Genomic DNA, 17,169 nt, shown 5'->3' with positions numbered 1-17,169 from the left:
ACCTGGTGTTTTTCGCTCTGTGGTTTCGGTGGCCGGAGATCCACTTTCTCAGAAACGTGTGCTGTCCTGTTCAGGGCCGCGTGTGTCTGCGGACGTTCGGCCTTCATTTCTACATCCGTCTTATCAAAGTGAACGGAGAGGTATTTTTTCCTAGAGGAATGTTTACTGGTGGGGGGAAAAAGGGATTTTTCTTAAAGTAGTCATAAGGTAAGGGCTTAAATGTCAGCTGGAGCCCTTCCTTCTCTGGGGCTCGGGTTCTACAAATGGAAATAGCAATGGTTGTTGTGAATATAAATAAGAAGGCACCCAATAAATGTCAGCTCTCCTTTCTGCCCGAGGGAGTGCCTCCTACACACACGCGCACACACACGCACATGCACACACACACACACACACACACGGTGAGGGGGAGAGGGAGAAGGAGAGAGGGAGAGAGAGAGATTTTACTTATGAAACATTCTGAGAAGGAGAAGTACAGAGGACAGCTCTGTGGGCCTGTTCACCCCTTGTGCCCGAAAGCTGGGGGATGGGGAAAGCTGCCCTTTAAAATCTCACCTCAAATTTGTCACAGGCTAGAGAGCCCTTTGCTGCATCCACGTCTACAGGTAAAGCATGAAGTAACACAGCTGAGAGGGACTCTCTTCAGCCTTCCCGGGAGGGGCCATTGCTTTTGGGGTGTGTGAGATCACCAGGGAACCTGCTGGACCAGCTACCCACTAGACAGATGGGGAAACTGAGGCCTGAGACAGGGCATACAGAAGGGCAATGTGGGGTTAGTTGTTTATGATGGGGAAGGGGCACAGGATGGCCTCGACCTGGATTGAGAACACACGAGGCTCGCCCTCCTCCCACTTCCTGAGCCCGTCTCGCCCTTGTCTCCAGGGGTGCCCTGCTTCTGGGCATTTTGCTTGTCTGTAAAGGGGCCAGAGCATGTCCCATGCACACACGCGCAGGTGCAGAGGAGGTGAGGGCCTTGGAACCAGCGGCATGGCTCCTTGAATGAGTTTGCATGCTCTGGATTCATCCTAACCACAAAGTAGTGGTTCTCTTTCTAATTCGTGACTTTCCTTTTCTTGTTTCTAGAGCAAGTCATGGAGGAAAATAAAAAACATGGTGCACTGGTCTCCCTTTGTCATGTCCTTCAAGAAGAAGTACCCCTGGATCCAGCTGGCAGGACATGCAGGTAGCTCCATTTCTCCCCACTTTCCAAGGGGAAGGTGGGCTCTCTGGGGAGACGGTCAGCACATGTGGGAGGGAGGGTCTGAGCCCAGGGGCTCCTGGGTGAAACATCTCAAACAGGATCTCTGAGACCCTGTGTCCCGCTGCAGCTGTATGCATGAGACATGCCCTACGACGGCCTCGAGCACATGCAGACCACTGTCCTCGCCCTGACCTGTGTCAGCCCTCCCCCCAGTACACACGTCCCCATCCTGTCTCTGTTGATCTTCCTCTCTTTCTCAATTTCTCTTCCAATTTAACTAAAAACAAAACAACAACAACAAAAAAACCCATTTGAAGTCATCAGTCTTAGAGCTTGCCCACCATTCGTCATCTGGACAAAGAGGCAATGCTAACCTCTTCATTGAGCACCTACTGTATGCCTGCGTCACATGGTCCTGGGGTCACAGCATTACCGGAAATGTAACTTAGGACCGGTGACGTGGGGACGATGACGTACTCCACCCACCCATTTCACCCGCCAGGGACAGGGAGGCGGGCACCCGAGCCAGGCCCTTGAGCTGGCCAGCCCGCATGCATCATCCTCCAGGGATGTTCCAGGGGCCACTGTGGACTTGACCTTCCCAACTCACACCAGCATGTTTCTTTTAATATCTTCCTCCACACTGGCCTAGCCTGTACCTTCCCTGAACACTTCCCTGAGGGTGTGGCTGGGAAGGAGCACAGCCCAGAGTGCCATTGAGGATGGGGGTGCAGTGGAAATAGAAATAGAAAGAGGAGTGACCAGGTCCGGCACAGACAGCCCACTTAGCCCTGTGACCCCTCAGGGTCTGGTGCTCCTCCCATATTCAGATAAGGGGCCCAGGATCAGAGATTGGGGACCCAGCCTAAGGGCTGTAGCCAGTGAGTGGGGGCACTGGGACTCGGAGTGCTCTGCCCACAGACTGGAACTTGGGCACACACTGAAGCGTCCCCAAGAGGCCAGGCACTGGCACAGAGAGAGTTGCGGGGTGGGGGCTCAGAGAGAGGAGCCGCTAAGGACCAAGGCCCCCCACCCCCACCCTTGCTGTGCAGGGAGTTTCAAGGCGGCTGCCAACGGCAGGATCCTGAAGAAGCACTGTGAGTCTGAGCAGCGCTGCCTGGACCGGCTGATGGCCGATGTGCTGAGGCCCTTCGTGCCCGCCTACCACGGCGACGTGGTGAAGGATGGGGAGCGCTACAACCAGATGGACGACCTGCTGGCCGACTTCGACTCGCCTTGTGTGATGGACTGCAAGATGGGCATCAGGTGAGCCAGGTTCCTCCGAGTATTCACTCACCTCGGCGCCAGGCCTGGGTGTGCAGATGCTGACAACGGCATCCAGGATTTCCTGAAGTTGGGCCTCCCTGGCTGTCCCCAGACCTTCGTGTGTATAAGGGCAGACCTGGGGGCCAGGTGGACTTCAGGGACCCATTCCCAGTCATCTCGCTGTAGATGCATCTCGCCCAGCTTTCTCCATGCTGGCCCCCTCCCTTCACAGGAGCCATCTGTCCAGAGGGATAGGCTCAGACCCAGAGGGGAGAGGAGACAGGGAGAGCGGGCAGAAGGAGACAGGCTGCACAGCGAGGGCCCGAGACATGGCCGTCCTGAGCTCTGGGCCCTGTTCTGGCTGCACAGTTTAGTCAGCTCCTTTCAAACTCGAGAAGCAGAACTCAGGACTGAAGCCTGTGTCTGCCCTGGATGGTTTAGGCAATTGATTTCTTCTAAGAGAAGATTGAGAAAGATGGGTTGCATGTGAGAGTGTGTGTGTGTGTGTGTGTGTGAGAGAGAGAGAGAGAGAGAGAGAGAGAGAGAGAGAGAGAGAGAGAGAGAGGAAGGCCAGGAGAGCAGTGGCCCAGATTTCCTTTCCCCTCACTCTTCCTGAGAGTTGTCATAAAATCAGACCCAGCTCAAGGACTGACCCCTGTTCCATCAGTCTTGCCCTCAGGGCAGGAACAGAGGGGTGGGGACGTACGCGCATCTCGCTGTTTGCTCTTTCATGCCCCATGGCTTCCCTCCTTCCATCCATCCAAGCCCTCCCCAGCCAGCAGAGGAGCCAGACTGTCCCAGCACCCCCACTTGGCCTCTGTTGCTCCTCAGGCTCTGACTACCGTCCCCGGAGGTTCTCCCCGGTGCACCGGGACGTGCCCTTTCAAGGGGAGATGCATCCTTTCTCCCACCCCAGTGGCCCCAGGACTCAGCCTGCCTGTGGGCGAGGGCTTGGGCGGCAGCACAAACAAATGGAAAATATTCCAATTGGTGTTCACTCAGACCGTGGCCAAAAAAAGTACTGCTTGTTTGAAGAACACATGACTGGGCTGTCCTGAGAGGCGGCAGCCCCGGGGTCAGGCTGCCCGGTGCTCATGTGCCCGTCTCAACCTGGGAGGCTGCTGGGGCCCAGACCACCCCGCCTCTGCTCTTGTGCTCCTGCCTCCCACAGCGTCTGTCCTGCCCCACCCCAGGGCTCTCAGGAGAGACCCAGAGTGACCACCATGGCTGGGACAGGTTTAGCACCTCCTGGGCGGGGTCTGAGGGTAGAAGGAAGGGATGAGAGGACACCACGAGGCCAAGCGTGTGTACATGGCACCTGTAGACACTAGGCTTCTCCGGCCTGGCCCACTGGTGAGATCAGGCTGACAAGCAGCACTCGGGACTGAAGCCTGTGTCTGTTCTGGATGGCTGAGGGGGTTTGAAGGCCCAAGCAGTCCCACTCAAACCCCACTTTTCTCATTGAACCCAGGGATGGCCCCTTCTGTGCTCCTCATGCCTCAGGCAGGTGGGGCGTGATTCAGTATGAGCAGGAGGAGATGTTGACACTAGAATTAAGGGGCTGCTCAGTGCTGTGTAGCCAGGCGGTGGCACAGCTGCCTCTGCATCAGGCCTCTGAAGGCAAATCCAGCCTGAGTGCAGCCGGCACTTCCCCAAGGGGCTCTGCAGGGCTCTCGTCCCTGCCGGGATAGTGGCATTTCCCCAAGTACGTTGATCCAGAAAACTTGGCCTCAGAGTCCCTCCCGAGCTCCGCAGCGTGACCTATGCGTGATGGTCAAGGAGGCTGGAGCCCAGGGCCACCGCAGACACTGAGTCCCAAGGGGTTTGCACTTGTCACAGTGGCGGGAGGACTGATCAGCAAGTGCAGCTTCAGCTATGATGGGAGCTTCCGAAAAGGGGATGCAGCCTCTTGTGATGTCTCAAACAAGGGACATCTTGTAAATATGAGTGTTATGTCACCTGCCGTGGAGTCAGAAGGGCCTTCCTGAGATCCAGACCAGGGGCTGGGCACCTCTGCCCCCTGGAAGCCAGGAGGGGCGTTCCCAGAGGAGCACCCCCCTTACCCTGTTCTGAGTGGCCTTTTTACCCAGAGGCTCCGCTCCCGCGTGACAGGGAGGTTTGCCCTTCCCTCTGGGTGGGCAGGCAGCCCTCATGGGGAGGCCCTGTGACTTGCCTCCCTTGACGTCCAACCCCACCATTCAGCTGGTTATCCTGGGCATGTCTGCCCAACCTCTTTCCTGCACCAGGAGGTGAGTAACTCTGCCTGGATTTTGCTGTGGGAACCCCTTCGAGAGAAAGCCCCATGCAAAGGGATTTGACATCAAAGCCTGCTTCCCATTTAAGGAGGTCCTAAGAGCTCTTTGCAGAAGTGTGTCCACCCACCGCCCTGCAGCCCACTGCAGTGCATGGGGAGTGGTCAATGGGCCACTGCCTCAGGCTGCACACACTGGCCAGGGCCACGCCATGCAAACGACTCAGTGCAAAGGTGTGTGTGTGCAAGTGCACAGCCAGGCCCTCCCCCTCACAGTCTCCATCACCTGGAAGGTAGTAGGTGACCAGACTCATCTTCACTCCCAAGGGCTTGAGTGTTTCTTTATCAGTTAATACAGTGGCTTCTAGAGATACATCTTTTTAAAATATCATAGCTTTGATGGTCAGTCTATTCTGGAGGCGGTATGGAAAGTGGGAAGTAGTGGAGCCAGGCCCAGGGACAGATGGGGTAGTGTGGGGGGCCAGGTTGTTGTCTCAGCAGGCTGCCTAGTGGGCGGCTCCCACCCACGCTGAGCCAGGGCTGACTTCCCTCTGCTGCAGCAGGCCTGGCGATTGCTGCTCGTGAGGAGGCCTGGCAGCAGCTGAGTCTGCTGTGGGGGAGCCAGGGAGGTTAAAAGGGGAGCAGAGAAGAGGACAGGCATGTGTGATGTGTCCTGCTGTCATGCCTATACCCACCTCAGTTTGGTGACAGAGTGAGGGAGGCAGCCAGGTGCCAGGGATGCTCAAGCCAGGCTCGGGCTGCTCAAGTCCTGCTGGCCCAGTTCTTCCTGTTTCTGGGGGACCTGCCAATCCAGCAATCAGACCCAGGCTGCTTGTGCAGAGGACGAGCCAGTGAACAATTCAGACATGTTTCCAGGCTGGAGGCTGAGGTGTGAGGACCCAAAGGTTGGCCGAGGCCTGGTATCCACAAGGCAGTGAAAGCTAAGCAGGTCTGTGGTCAGACAGGTCAAGCGACCCCAAGGCCTTCCCTTCGCATCCTGGGCTTCTCCACCCAGCACTGAGGCCCCTCCCAAGGCCACCTCTGGCCTAACCTTTGTGCTCAAAATGATTTATTCTTTGGAGAGAATCAGAGATGCTTAAGGCCCAGCCCTTTGGGTCACCTGAGAACTAGGAAGATGGGTGGGCTGGGGGGCTAGAACGAGCTCTCCAACCCATACAGGTCTGACTTCGGAAGCCCTGACTTTGTGGAAAGGTCCCAGGCAGCCAGGCAGGGACAGCTTGGGTTCTGAGTGGACCCTGCCCTCAGCACAGCACACCCTCCTCCTCTCACCCCAGCATGATAAGAGAGGGGGCGGGGATACAGCAGGACAAGCCGCTGAGCTGCCCTGCCTCCTCTGCTGGGACCTATGATGGTGTCCTCAGAAGGAAGCACTCCTTAGACTTTGTCTGCTCAGTGGTTTTGGGATGAAGTTGATCCCACCCAGCAAGGCCCACCCCTATTCTCCTGACTCAAGCCCCAGCCCCAGCCCCATCTGTCCTGGATCAGCATGACTTGGCTAGGTTGGCTGTGGCCCTCTGGCAAGGCACCAGAGGCGGAGGTCTAGCCAGTGGCTCTGACATAGCCTCACCTTCGGTGCAGGACCTACCTAGAGGAGGAGCTCACCAAGGCCCGCAAGAAGCCCAGCCTCCGGAAGGACATGTACCAGAAGATGATTGAGGTGGATCCTGAGGCCCCGACCGAGGAGGAGAAAGCCCAGCGGGCAGTGACCAAGCCTCGGTACATGCAGTGGAGGGAGACCATCAGTTCCACGGCCACCCTGGGGTTCAGGATCGAGGGCATCAAGGTGAGCCAGCAGGTGTGACCTGAGGCTGCCTGGGTGACGCTCCCAGGTGGGGGGAGGGATGGAAGTTTCAGGTCAACTAGCAACCTCTGCAGGGGTCCTGGCTGTTCCCAGGACCCTTTGGAGACTATAAACTTCCTCCTCACAGAGTATGTGTATCAGCCCCAGAAGAGACATTTAGGAAACTGGCCGACCCCTCAGTCTGAATACAGGTGGCATGGCCACGGAGAGGGCTGGGCCTTGGAGCTTGTGTGTGCTAGTGGTCCTCTGCCGAGGACTCTACCCCTAGCCCAGAATGCCCAACGCTGAGGCCACCTCGGAGCCAGCTTGTGGGATGCCAATGCTCATTGCCAGAAAACCAGGGGCTGGTAGTGAGACCCAGGCTAAGGAGGATGCACAGCGGCTACCTTTGCCATCGCGGCTGTAACCCTGGCTCTTACCAGGCAGGCAGGACTAGGAACCCTTCCTGCCTGTCACTGATCACTTCTGGACAGACTACATGATCTTAGACCACTGCATTCTCTTTTCTTTCCTCTACCCAAGGCTATGCACCTCCCTTGCTGTTAGACTTGAAGAAACAGCTCAGGTGTGGGCTTCACCCCCAGGAGCAGGACTTCGAGGCGCCGGACCCCCAGGGGCTCAGGCAGCCATTCTCCAGAGCACATAGATGGTGATGGCCCCACAGTGGTCCTGGTTTCCATCACCTGCTCTCCTCTTGGCCCACACTGTCCAGCCCTGGGGTCAGAGTTGGGCACTGGGAGCCCCAACTCCCCAGAAAGCTGCAGCTGGAGCAGGCTCTGCAGATGGCTGAGGTGTGGGTGTCTGCCTTGGGTGATTGCAGAGTAGAGGCTGTAGGGGGAGTGACACCTTCCCAGGGACCACTTCTTTAAGAGCCCTGGGCTGAAACAACCATGTGCCCCTTCCCTGTCTTCTGAAACCAGCCTTTTTCTCTCTTTGGCATCCAGCTGTCAGACCCCATACAGATTACATGCTGCTCCGGTAATGTGCATTTTCCTTTCTTTATCTCTTTGAAATGATCCACTTATGCCTTTACCTCTGCCCGCAAGCTGCGTGTTCTGGCCTCTGTCCATTGTCCATTGGGTGTGTGCAGGCAGCCTGTCTTCTGGGGCTGAGGGAAGCCACCCCGCTCCTCCCCTCAGAGTGGGGCCCTGCTACCCCAGCTCTCTCCTCCCCAACCTTTCTTGCTCCCTATGCCCACAGTTCTCTTTCAGTGTTTCAACTGATCTCCAGCCTGGTGGTGCACAGACCCAAGTCTGGGGGCTTCTGGTGGGGCCCTGCTATCTCTCCCACTGTCCTTTTAGCAGCAGGTTTCCTCTAGTGTAGTGAGCCCTGCTTTCTGCCCTGAAACCGCTTAGACATGTCCGGGCTAAGAAAATGGAGTGATTCCTTGCACTGGGGGAGTTGGGGGCAGGGAGTAGCACTAAGCTTTCAGTGATCCTCCCACAAGAGACCTGGGGTAGGCCATTCACCTCCTGTCCGCAGCGAGGGAGGGTGTCTCTGGATGGCAGGGACCTTGGGGCACTCGGTTCCAGAGACCAGACCCCGAGTGAAGCCGAGACCTAGCCATGTCCCCAGACCCTGCTGTTCCCACAGACTTGCTCTCCATTCTTGGCCCAAGCCCCCTCCCACCTCCAGGCATGTGCTAAAGCTCTTCACTCTGCCTGGACAACAGTGCGGGCCTCCACTCTCCGCGGTCAGCGCCCAGGACGGCCCCCTCTGCTGTGCCGCCACCTGTCCGGGCCCTGTAGCCGCTCACCTCCTTGTGCCCCACGTGGGAGCCCGCTGCCCAGGGCTCAGGGTTGAGGCTGGGCTGGCCGCTCTGGGCTGGTGCTTTCGAACCACTGGGTGGGTGGGTGCAGTGTCTGCCTGTGGGCCTTGCTGACCCTTTCCTGGGCGGGGGTGTCGCCTTTCCCTCCTCAGAAGGAAGATGGCTCTGTGAACAGAGACTTCAAGAAAACCAAAACGAGGGAACAGGTCACCGAGGCCTTCAGAGAGTTCACTAAAGACAATCAGAACATCCTGGTGAGTTGGAGCCCGAGAAAGAGCTGGGCCGTGGGGTGCGGGGCAGCCAGGCAGGAATACCTGTCCCTCTGGGGAGTCTTGCTCAGCCCTAGACAGCTGGGCCACAGCCCTGCGGCCTTGCTGCCCACACAGAAAACCCAGACTTCTCCTTGGAAGGTGAAGAGGAAGGTGATGTGGTTGGCAGCCCCATTCAGAGGGTGAACAGGGAATCTGAGCACTCACTCGCTCCCTTAGCCTTCACCTCACAGCTCCCGAAAACCTTTCCCATCCCCTTAAAAGAGGATATTTGCTGGATTTCTTCAGTATCCGCTGCCTGCCAAATACTGGGCTAGTAAGTGCTCATCCATCCTTCACAGTAGCTCAGGAGGGCAGGGGAGGTAGATATTCTTGTCCCTATGTTACAAAAGAGCCCTCCCAGAGGTCAAGGACATGAGGAAAGGGTGGAGCTGAACTTCAGGCAGGTGGACCTGCCACTCCCTGCACCCCATGCCCCATGTCTTCCAGGCCTGGCCAGGCCTCTATCAGGCTGCAGTGTTGATGAGGGAAGGGGCCCTGGGGGTTCACATTGCCCTCTCTGAAAGGAACTGAGCGACTGTCTCTGAGCCCCAGGGGAGTGGATAAGCTAGTTGATGACACAGTGATTGCCTGTTTGCTGCTGCAGCAGGCAGACTGGACAGGCGCTCTGACCACTGGGCCTGGGACCCTGACCCTCCCAGCTGGCAAAGGCTGTGTTGAGCCACCATAACCTAAAAGCAGGGCACCCTGGGAGACTCTGGCACGCCTGGGCCCAGGGCCCACATAGCCCTCTCTGCAAGGACTCTCGGTGCCCACTGGACCTGAGGACCACTCTCCGCTCCTCTCCTGACAAAGGAGGCTTCCCTTGTTCTTTGGCGCCTCACCAGTGCTGAGGCTTCAGTCATGGGGCCTGCACTCCAGCTTTTCCAGAGCCTGAGTTCTCTGGTTCCTGGGTCACCCGGACTCTTGTGCCGGGCTCTAGGCAGTGACACCACTGCAGGGCCTTGCAGGACCCACCGAGTGTGCCTGGGTGACGGCTTCTCCAGCAGGCACCCCCCAGGACCAGCGAGGCCGCTGCAGAGAGAATGGTGGCGCTCCTGCTCTTAATCTGTCCCTTCAAAAGCCAGAGGCACTGATGTTTGTATTGGGAGACTTCATGGCAGGCAGCTCTCCAGATGCTGCCTCTCGAGCTGCTGGCCTTCCAGACAGCCCCAGCCTTGAGGGAGGGACTCCCAGGGCTGCAGGCAGGAGCTGTTGCTTTCATTACCTTCTGCTCACAAAGCAGAGTAGTGGAGAAACTCAAGACCTTGAGACCTGCCACCCCATGTTCTCTGGGCCTCTGTTTCTTCATGTCTAGATGAGGAGACTGGAATAAAACATCAGGTTTTAAGGTCTCTCCCGCTCTGATGCTTGGTGACCCTAGTGGGCTGAATGGAACTCAAAATCTACCCCACCCCTAAATGTTTAAAAATCTGGTCCTATTTCTTTTTCCAGATCGCCTACCGGGACCGGCTGAAGGACATTCGCGCCACCCTAGAAATTTCTCCCTTCTTCAAGTGTCACGAGGTAGCTATTGTGTCCTCTTGGATAAAGAGCTCCCTGACCGTTGGGCCTGCCCACCCGAGCTGTGGGCACATTGCCCACTCTCAGACCTGCCCATTCACAAGCCCTAGACCCTTTGGATGTGAGAGCCATGCCCCAAGGCCTCTGACCCAGCTCCCACAGATGACCAGGCAGGTTGTCCTGAGGACCTAAACTCAGACCTGTAGCCGCCCCTCTCACCCCAGCTCCTTCCTAGCTCTGAGACTCGCCTGTTCCAGGTGGGGATATGACAGGACTTCTATCCCACGTTACCCAAAAGTCTTAAGGCAGAAGCTCTCTTGAGCAGCTAGGTGAGCCCCCCACCCCGAGATCTTTAGGAAGGCAGGTCTTGCAGGTAGTAGTCCTGGAGCAGCTTGGATCCCTGGGGACACGGATCTGGGAACACGGATCTGGGGAACTGGGAACAGGCCAGCAAGCAGCAGAGACCTGAAAGACAGGGTTTAGAATTGTCAGCAGGATCCCTGGAGGCTTTATAAGATCGGCCAGGAATGTCACCGCCATGCCGGTGCGTGTGCAGCAGAGGCACGCCTCTCCCCATTCCCTGAGACTTGGAGCTCTTTCAGGAAAGCAAAACCTCGGAGTGGTGTTGTGTGGAGGGATCCCTGCCCAGAGAGGGCTGTGGATCCAGCAGGAGGACTGGAGGCAGGTGGTCCCGGGGTTACCAGGCAAGGGGAGCTTCCCCAAGGGGGGAGCAGGCCCTACTGGCTCTCATGACACCTCAGTGCAGACCACACACTGCCTTGCCCTTGGATTTTATCCCTGACTTGTCCCTTAGCCAGGATGCCCATCCCACTCTGTGCACTGGCTCTGCTGGTGTGTTGAATGGAGCCACTGTGATAAGGGGGTGTGCCAAGGTAGGGGACCCCCACAGGGCAGACTGGGCCTGATTCTTCCCTGAGTCCCTGCACTGAGTGCAGGTGTCCTTGGAACCTTTACTCCCTTGACCTTGCTGAGGCCTGTGTCCCCAGTTCCTCCGCTCCGCCTGGGCCTTCTTTATGCCTGGTCCTTGTGCCGCCTGCCAAGACTCCCTTCACCCCTCCTCTGGAGGACAGGGGCTGCCTGGTTACCCTGGGCCGGGAAGGCCTGAGAGCTGCAGAGCCCCCTCCTCCGCCCGCCCCCCCCCCCACCCCGTGCCTTCCTGCTCAGCAGCCCCAGGCTTCCCTTCACAGGTCTGCTCTCCCCCTTGTGCTGTTAATTCTTGAAAAAAAAATTTGCTCTGCTTTCTGGAGTTTCACCTGGAAACTTCAGGTTTAGGGAGAGACCAAATTAATTGAGGCTTCTCTTGTTTTCTACCTGGGAAGAAAAGACCCCTCTCTGGGCTTGGTCAGCTGTTGGGGAGGGGAGGGGGCAGGGTCAGCCCTCCTCTGCCCTGGTCCTGAGCACTATAACAGCCCCTCCTCATGACCCCTCAGTCTCCTGGCCCCATGCAGGTGACCCCGGAGAGGGCTTGGGGGATGTGTTCCTGTTTGAGAGGGCGCTACTCCCAACCTGTTGCTCTGATCCAGCCCAGGGCAGCGAGGGCACCAAAGTGCACTTTGGTGCCCTCGCTGCCCTGGGGAAACCTTTGGCAGAACCAGCCTCAGCCACCTGTCCAGGATGGGGCTATCTGTGGCTAACACCTGCACCCCGCTGTGCATTTGGACATGCACAGGGTTCTTTCATCTGCCCCCGTAGTTAGGGTGAGAATCTCCTTGACATCTCCCCTTTCACAAAAGCTCTTACTTCAGGTGTTTGTGAGAAATCAAGATCTAGGAGGCCCCAAGATTGAGGTGTGGCCTGACATATGCAAAGTGTCCAGGCTGGAGTTGGAAGGTCTGCATCCCAGAGTCCTCCCTGCTGCCACCCAGAGAGCGGTCACCATTCTGGAGGACTGACTACAGAGGTCGTGCTTTCCCCAGCATGGTCACTGGTGGGGGACCCCTGCCTAGATGAGAACAGAGGACAGAGTTGCAGAATTGGACGGGCCTCGCCTGAGCCAAGCTCTCCCCATTTTTCATTCCGGCCTCAGGCTTTCCCAGGTTCTTCAGGTGCCATGTTGCGGTATGGAGGGCAGGGAAGGGGCTCCAGTGTCCCCTCCTCATCTCTCTGTCCCCTGCAGGTCATCGGCAGCTCACTCCTCTTCATCCACGACAAGAAGGAGCAGGCCAAGGTGTGGATGATCGACTTTGGAAAAACCACACCCCTGCCCCAAGGCCAGACTCTGCAGCATGACGTCCCCTGGCAGGAAGGGAACCGGGAGGATGGCTACCTCTCGGGCCTGAACAACCTCATAGACATCCTGACAGAAATGTGCTCAGGCACCCCGCCCGCCTGAGGCGGCCCGCACTCCGCCCCCCTCCCCCACTCCCGGCCTCCTTTCCTCTGTCTTTGCTTCCCTTCTCTTTCTTAATTTTTTCCTGCACTTCTACCTGGTTCAAGCCCCAGAACTGACCCTCCCAAACTGCACTACAAGACACTTTGTAGAAGAGACAAGATTTGCAGCTACTTTCCTGATTGAAGGCCCCAGTGGTGGGACTTCACTTCTCTTTGTGACTAGGATCTTGCTGGAAGAGAAATGCCCCGGCTCTGCTGCTGGGAGTGTGGGCAGGGGTGAAAGTGAGGGCCTACAGAGGCTGCTCCTCTTGCCTCCAGGTACCATGAGGCCGCTTCCCACCCTGCATACCTGGGCTTCTTTCGTCAGGTCCAGAGCCCCCAGCAGTTACAGGCAGGGCTTCAGGCCAGTGCCAGGTCGGGTCAGATCTGTTGGGCTTAGATCTGGAAAAAGGTGCAGGTGGCCACGGAGTTCCAGGCTACAGAGAGGGACCCTAATAGCCGAGCCCACACCCTCTTGACTGGCTATCCGTGGGGGTCTGCTGCCCCCTGGTGGCAGGTGCCATGATCACCGCTGCCAAGCACAGCCCATTTCTGCCCCATCCTCCAAGCCTGGGTTGGGGGCCCTGGAGGGCAGGGTAAGAACCCCATGTGTCTGAAGGTGCCAGGCTTGCTGGTAGTTGGGGCACAAACCCACTGTGAACCATATGTCTACCATGAGTAAAGTACCCTCTGCTTTGCAGCCCCAGGGCTTCCTTTGTAGGATTTCTAAAGTCCCACCCATCTGGTATCAAAACTTTAGCTTTGGGCCAGACCCAAGAGCCAGAAAAGGTCTGGAGCCAACTTGGCTGTGCTACAGGAGGGGGCAGGCAGTAGCTGTCTTCCTCCTCTGTATTATCACCCATTAATTAAGAGGGAGACTAGTAAACCTAAACTTCCAGAGATGGCCTCCTCCTCACCCCCCTACTCTCCCACCCCCTAAAGCCACTTGTGCCTCCCACTCCCAGCCTTGCTTTGGCAAGTCCAGGGGGCTAGGCAGTGTGGACCAGGGCATAGCCAACACCAGCAGAAAGTAAGTCCCTACAGAGGTTGCTCCTCGGGCTCCCAGGTACAATGAGGCCCCCCCTGCACACCTGGACTTCTGTCATCATGTCCAGAGCCCCCAGCAGTCACAGGCAGGGCTTCAGGCTAGTGTCTTTAGTTCCCCCTGAAATGTCTTAAGTCTGAAGGGCGTAGACCCGTGTTTCCCAAACATGGTAGGTAGCTTCCAGGTGTGTGGTGGGTGTCAGGGATGTTACAGGCATCTCTAGCTGGAGCCTCTAGATTGCTGGGGGGGCATTGTGGAGAACCAGTTATTAGCCCTAGTTTAATTGTGAAACAAGTAAGTCTATGTTATTGAGAAGAATGTATAATTTGCATGACTTTTTAGAGCAAAACCCACTGCTCAATGACCATTTGGAGCTGTGCCCCCAGTGGCTCCCCTTTGCTGTGGGGGTTATAGGCATGTTTGGGGAACTGGGCTGCTCCCCAGCCAGCAGGCCCTGGGGCGCATTGCTCCAAGGAAGCTGCTGTGGAACATGGCAGAGAGAGTGCCCCCAGGTGTGGCCTGGAGAGGCCAGTCTGGAGGTGGGGATTCCTGGGCCGCCCCCTGTCACACTAGGGCCTGGGGGTGGGGGGGGCTGTCAGCTCACCCACGTGATGTTTCCGTTTCCCCTTTCACACACTGAGTGAGTGACTGTTGGTGGGGGTGGAGGGTGGGACCCATGAGGATGTATAAGTACAGATTTTTTAAAAGGAAATCACTTTGAAACTTCCTGGCTCTTGTTCAAAACAGCAGTGAGCTCCTGTGTAGGCTGACTTGCTAAAGGTCACCCCCCCGCCCAGCATTGGAGACCTTATGACTGCAGAGGTCCCTGAGGGATCACAGCCAGCCTGGGGCTCTGGGCTGTAGTTACCTGTGAGTTGGAGGGCCGCAGTGGCCTGTGCTTCAGCTGTCTGCAGGAAAGCGTATCATTAATTCAGACATAAAGATCCTACAACGATGGGCTGGCCGAAAGTGATCATTCTCTTTCTATCTGTGGAAAAGGTTCATTAATGCTAGGAACAAAAATTACAGGGGACCAGCTTAGTCTCCTAAGAGAACAAACTTTCCAAGCACTTTAAGCTGGCACCAGTTGTTTGCAAACAGTGTGCTAATATATTAGCAAATGAGTTGCTTACTCAAGGAGGCCCAGGAGGCTCTAGCAGCAGGACTTTGCGGTTTCCTGAATATGTGAAAGCATCTTTTTAGGGTCATTGTGTGACTTAGGGGCTTGGGGTGGGGTTTGTATTTACCATGCTAATTTCCCTCTTCTAGGCTTGCTCTCTCTCAACTCCTCGCCTTCTCCTCCCACTGCTTTTCCTAGTGGGATAAATGGGTCTTGAATGGAATGTCCCAGAACCCCTGCCCAGGTGGTCCAGAAGACCTCCCCACCTACCCAGCTCCCAGCAGGGACTGCTTGTGTCCTGGCTGTGCAGGTGTCAGGAGGGTAGGGCATGCTATGCACATCTGCATACAGGTGAGGGAGCCCCCTTCCTTTGCTGAAGTGAGGAGGGGGCCCTAGGGGGTTCTTGGTGTTCAGCACTGCTTAGCATTCAAGGAGGTTTCTCAGCTGTGAGTCCTAAACTTGCTTTTAGTGTCATGTAAGACGTTTTTAAGTTATATTTATTTTGTTGGTTTTTTAAAATTGCACAAAACACTAAGGCTGAAAGGCTAGATTTTGTTCATAAAACTTTGCCTTCGGTATGGACTTTCTTTCCTACTTTGCCTTCTTTATGGACTTTCTTTCCTGTTTGGTGGGACGAGCTTGGAAGCAGCCCTGGCTCCCGGAGATGGACTCTTTCCTCCCTGAACTATATTTAGCTTTGAGTTCCTCCGCATCCGGTCAAGCCCAAGTGTGTCTTACCAGGTGCCTGGTTTGGGAAGGGCCCCAGACTGGGGAAGAAGCAGGGTGGCCACCCCCCACCAGTGCCTTTTTTTCTGGAGAAGACTCTCGGAGGGTTCTCCCTCCCTCTATACCCCTTTCCCCCTGACAACATGGAGAAAACTGAACTGTTACTATCACACCCTCCCCGCCGCACGGTGCCTGTTGACTGCAGATGCTTTCTATCTTCTTAAATAAAGACCCTGGGGACCACAGAATGTCTGCGGTGTGATGCTTCTGACCCAAGCCTGGGAGCCGTGTCTGAAGGGTGGTGGGGGGAGTCTTTGGAAGCTGGAGGTTTACATCGTTAGGTTATAGTTATGATGACCCCCTGGGAATGGGGGTTAAGTGGGATACATGTTAATCTGCAAAGATTTTAAAATACTCTTCAAAGGGAGTCTCTTCTAACCTCCACAAAACTTAAACATGGGAGCTCAGGAACTTAGAAGTGACCCTCAACCCTGGTTATGGAGTTGGCTGCACCTGCCAGTGTCTGTGGTCCCCTTTAATCCCCACATCAACATGAACAGGCCATGCAGTTTCCATTTTACAGATGGGGAAACTGAGGCTCAGATAAGACAACTTGACCTGGGTAATAGTGAGGAGCAGGGATTGGGAGACAGAATTTTCCTGTTTCAAGCCTAATTCTGTCCTGCTCCCTAGCTGGGGAGCATCTGGAGGACAGAGGTCTTATATTATCTTTGGCCTGGATCCCGGGAGCCAAGCATCAGGCCAGGCATACTGCCACTCAGCAAGGGTTTGCTGGACTAATGAGAAGCTGTGTGGCTGGGCTGGGCAGACACCTTCACCTGCCATGCACTTCCCTTCAGCTTTCCTCCAGCTCTGGACCGCTAGGGCTTCATTTGCAGAATTTGAATTCTGTATTGAGGACGTGGTGTATCCTTCCCTTATTTTAAAAAGTTACAGGAAAAAGTACAGAAAAACCACAGGACCTTTGCACTTTCTGCCTGTGGTGTTCCACCAAGTTACCACATGGTTAACAACACTCACTTTCCCATGTCCTTATCTTGTCCAATCAGCGCCTCAGTGGGTTCTGTTCAGTGTCCACAAGTTACCTAAGTTACTTCCAGCCCACCCCTGGTTTCCCTGTAGGCCCCAAGCCCTGGGATCCACTAGGCCCTGGCCCATGTAACCTTGAAGTCTGGGAACGTAGCCTCATATAAAACAGACCTTTCACCAATGGAAGAACACATGTGAATGGAGTCTTCTTTCACCGCCACCCAGAATGGACGGATGTGCCTGACTGGCTTCCCAGAGGGCAGACCTATGAGAGCAAATACCAACTTCACTAGTGGGGCCGCTTTTGCAGCCCCACTTGCAGCAATGCTCCCTGACCTGGCCCCTCCTCCCCCCAATGGGGTTGCACTTCACGCCAAGCAGTAGGAAAGAAGCCTCGGCCTCCGGCTTTGCTCACAGAATCGCATGGATCTTGGCGTAACCGCTGCCTCCTTGGAAAGGTGTCGGAACCCAACTAAGTGAGAAGACACTGGCCCCTCCCCCCCACAGTGCCCATCCTCTCAGGCCATCCCAGTACTCATAGACATGTGGGGTGACTTAGGGTCTGTCCCTTCCATTTTGACATTCCCCTGATCCCTCAGGGGCTCGGGGCTTGACCCTGTTAGCTATTGCCCTGCGGTGCCAGGCACAGGGCCAGTGCTCAGTAAGCATGAACTGGGGGAGGCCTGAGCACCCTCAG

The 17,169-nt window shown here is 56.2% G+C and overlaps 1 protein-coding gene across 1 annotated transcript in view; it reads left to right on the top strand.

Moving 5' to 3' along the window:
• The window catches only part of ITPKB (inositol-trisphosphate 3-kinase B), a gene marked incomplete at both ends in the record, with an annotated part of 95,563 nt that extends 83,070 nt beyond the window's left edge, over positions 1–12,493 (top strand). Inside the window, 6 exons of the mRNA XM_084253503.1 lie at positions 1,084–1,183; positions 2,254–2,467; positions 6,318–6,522; positions 8,461–8,562; positions 10,072–10,143; positions 12,278–12,493. Coding sequence (XP_084109629.1) covers positions 1,084–1,183; positions 2,254–2,467; positions 6,318–6,522; positions 8,461–8,562; positions 10,072–10,143; positions 12,278–12,493 — 909 coding nt within the window. The remainder of the gene's footprint in view (positions 1–1,083; positions 1,184–2,253; positions 2,468–6,317; positions 6,523–8,460; positions 8,563–10,071; positions 10,144–12,277) is intronic.
• Between the last annotated feature and the right edge of the window lie 4,676 nt (positions 12,494–17,169).

This window comes from Talpa europaea (assembly GCF_964194135.1).
Source record: "Talpa europaea genome assembly, chromosome: 14".
Taxonomy (NCBI): Eukaryota; Metazoa; Chordata; class Mammalia; order Eulipotyphla; family Talpidae; genus Talpa; species Talpa europaea.
The sequence above is the reverse complement of the archived record's forward strand: the minus strand, read 5'-3'. Positions and strand labels throughout refer to the sequence as shown.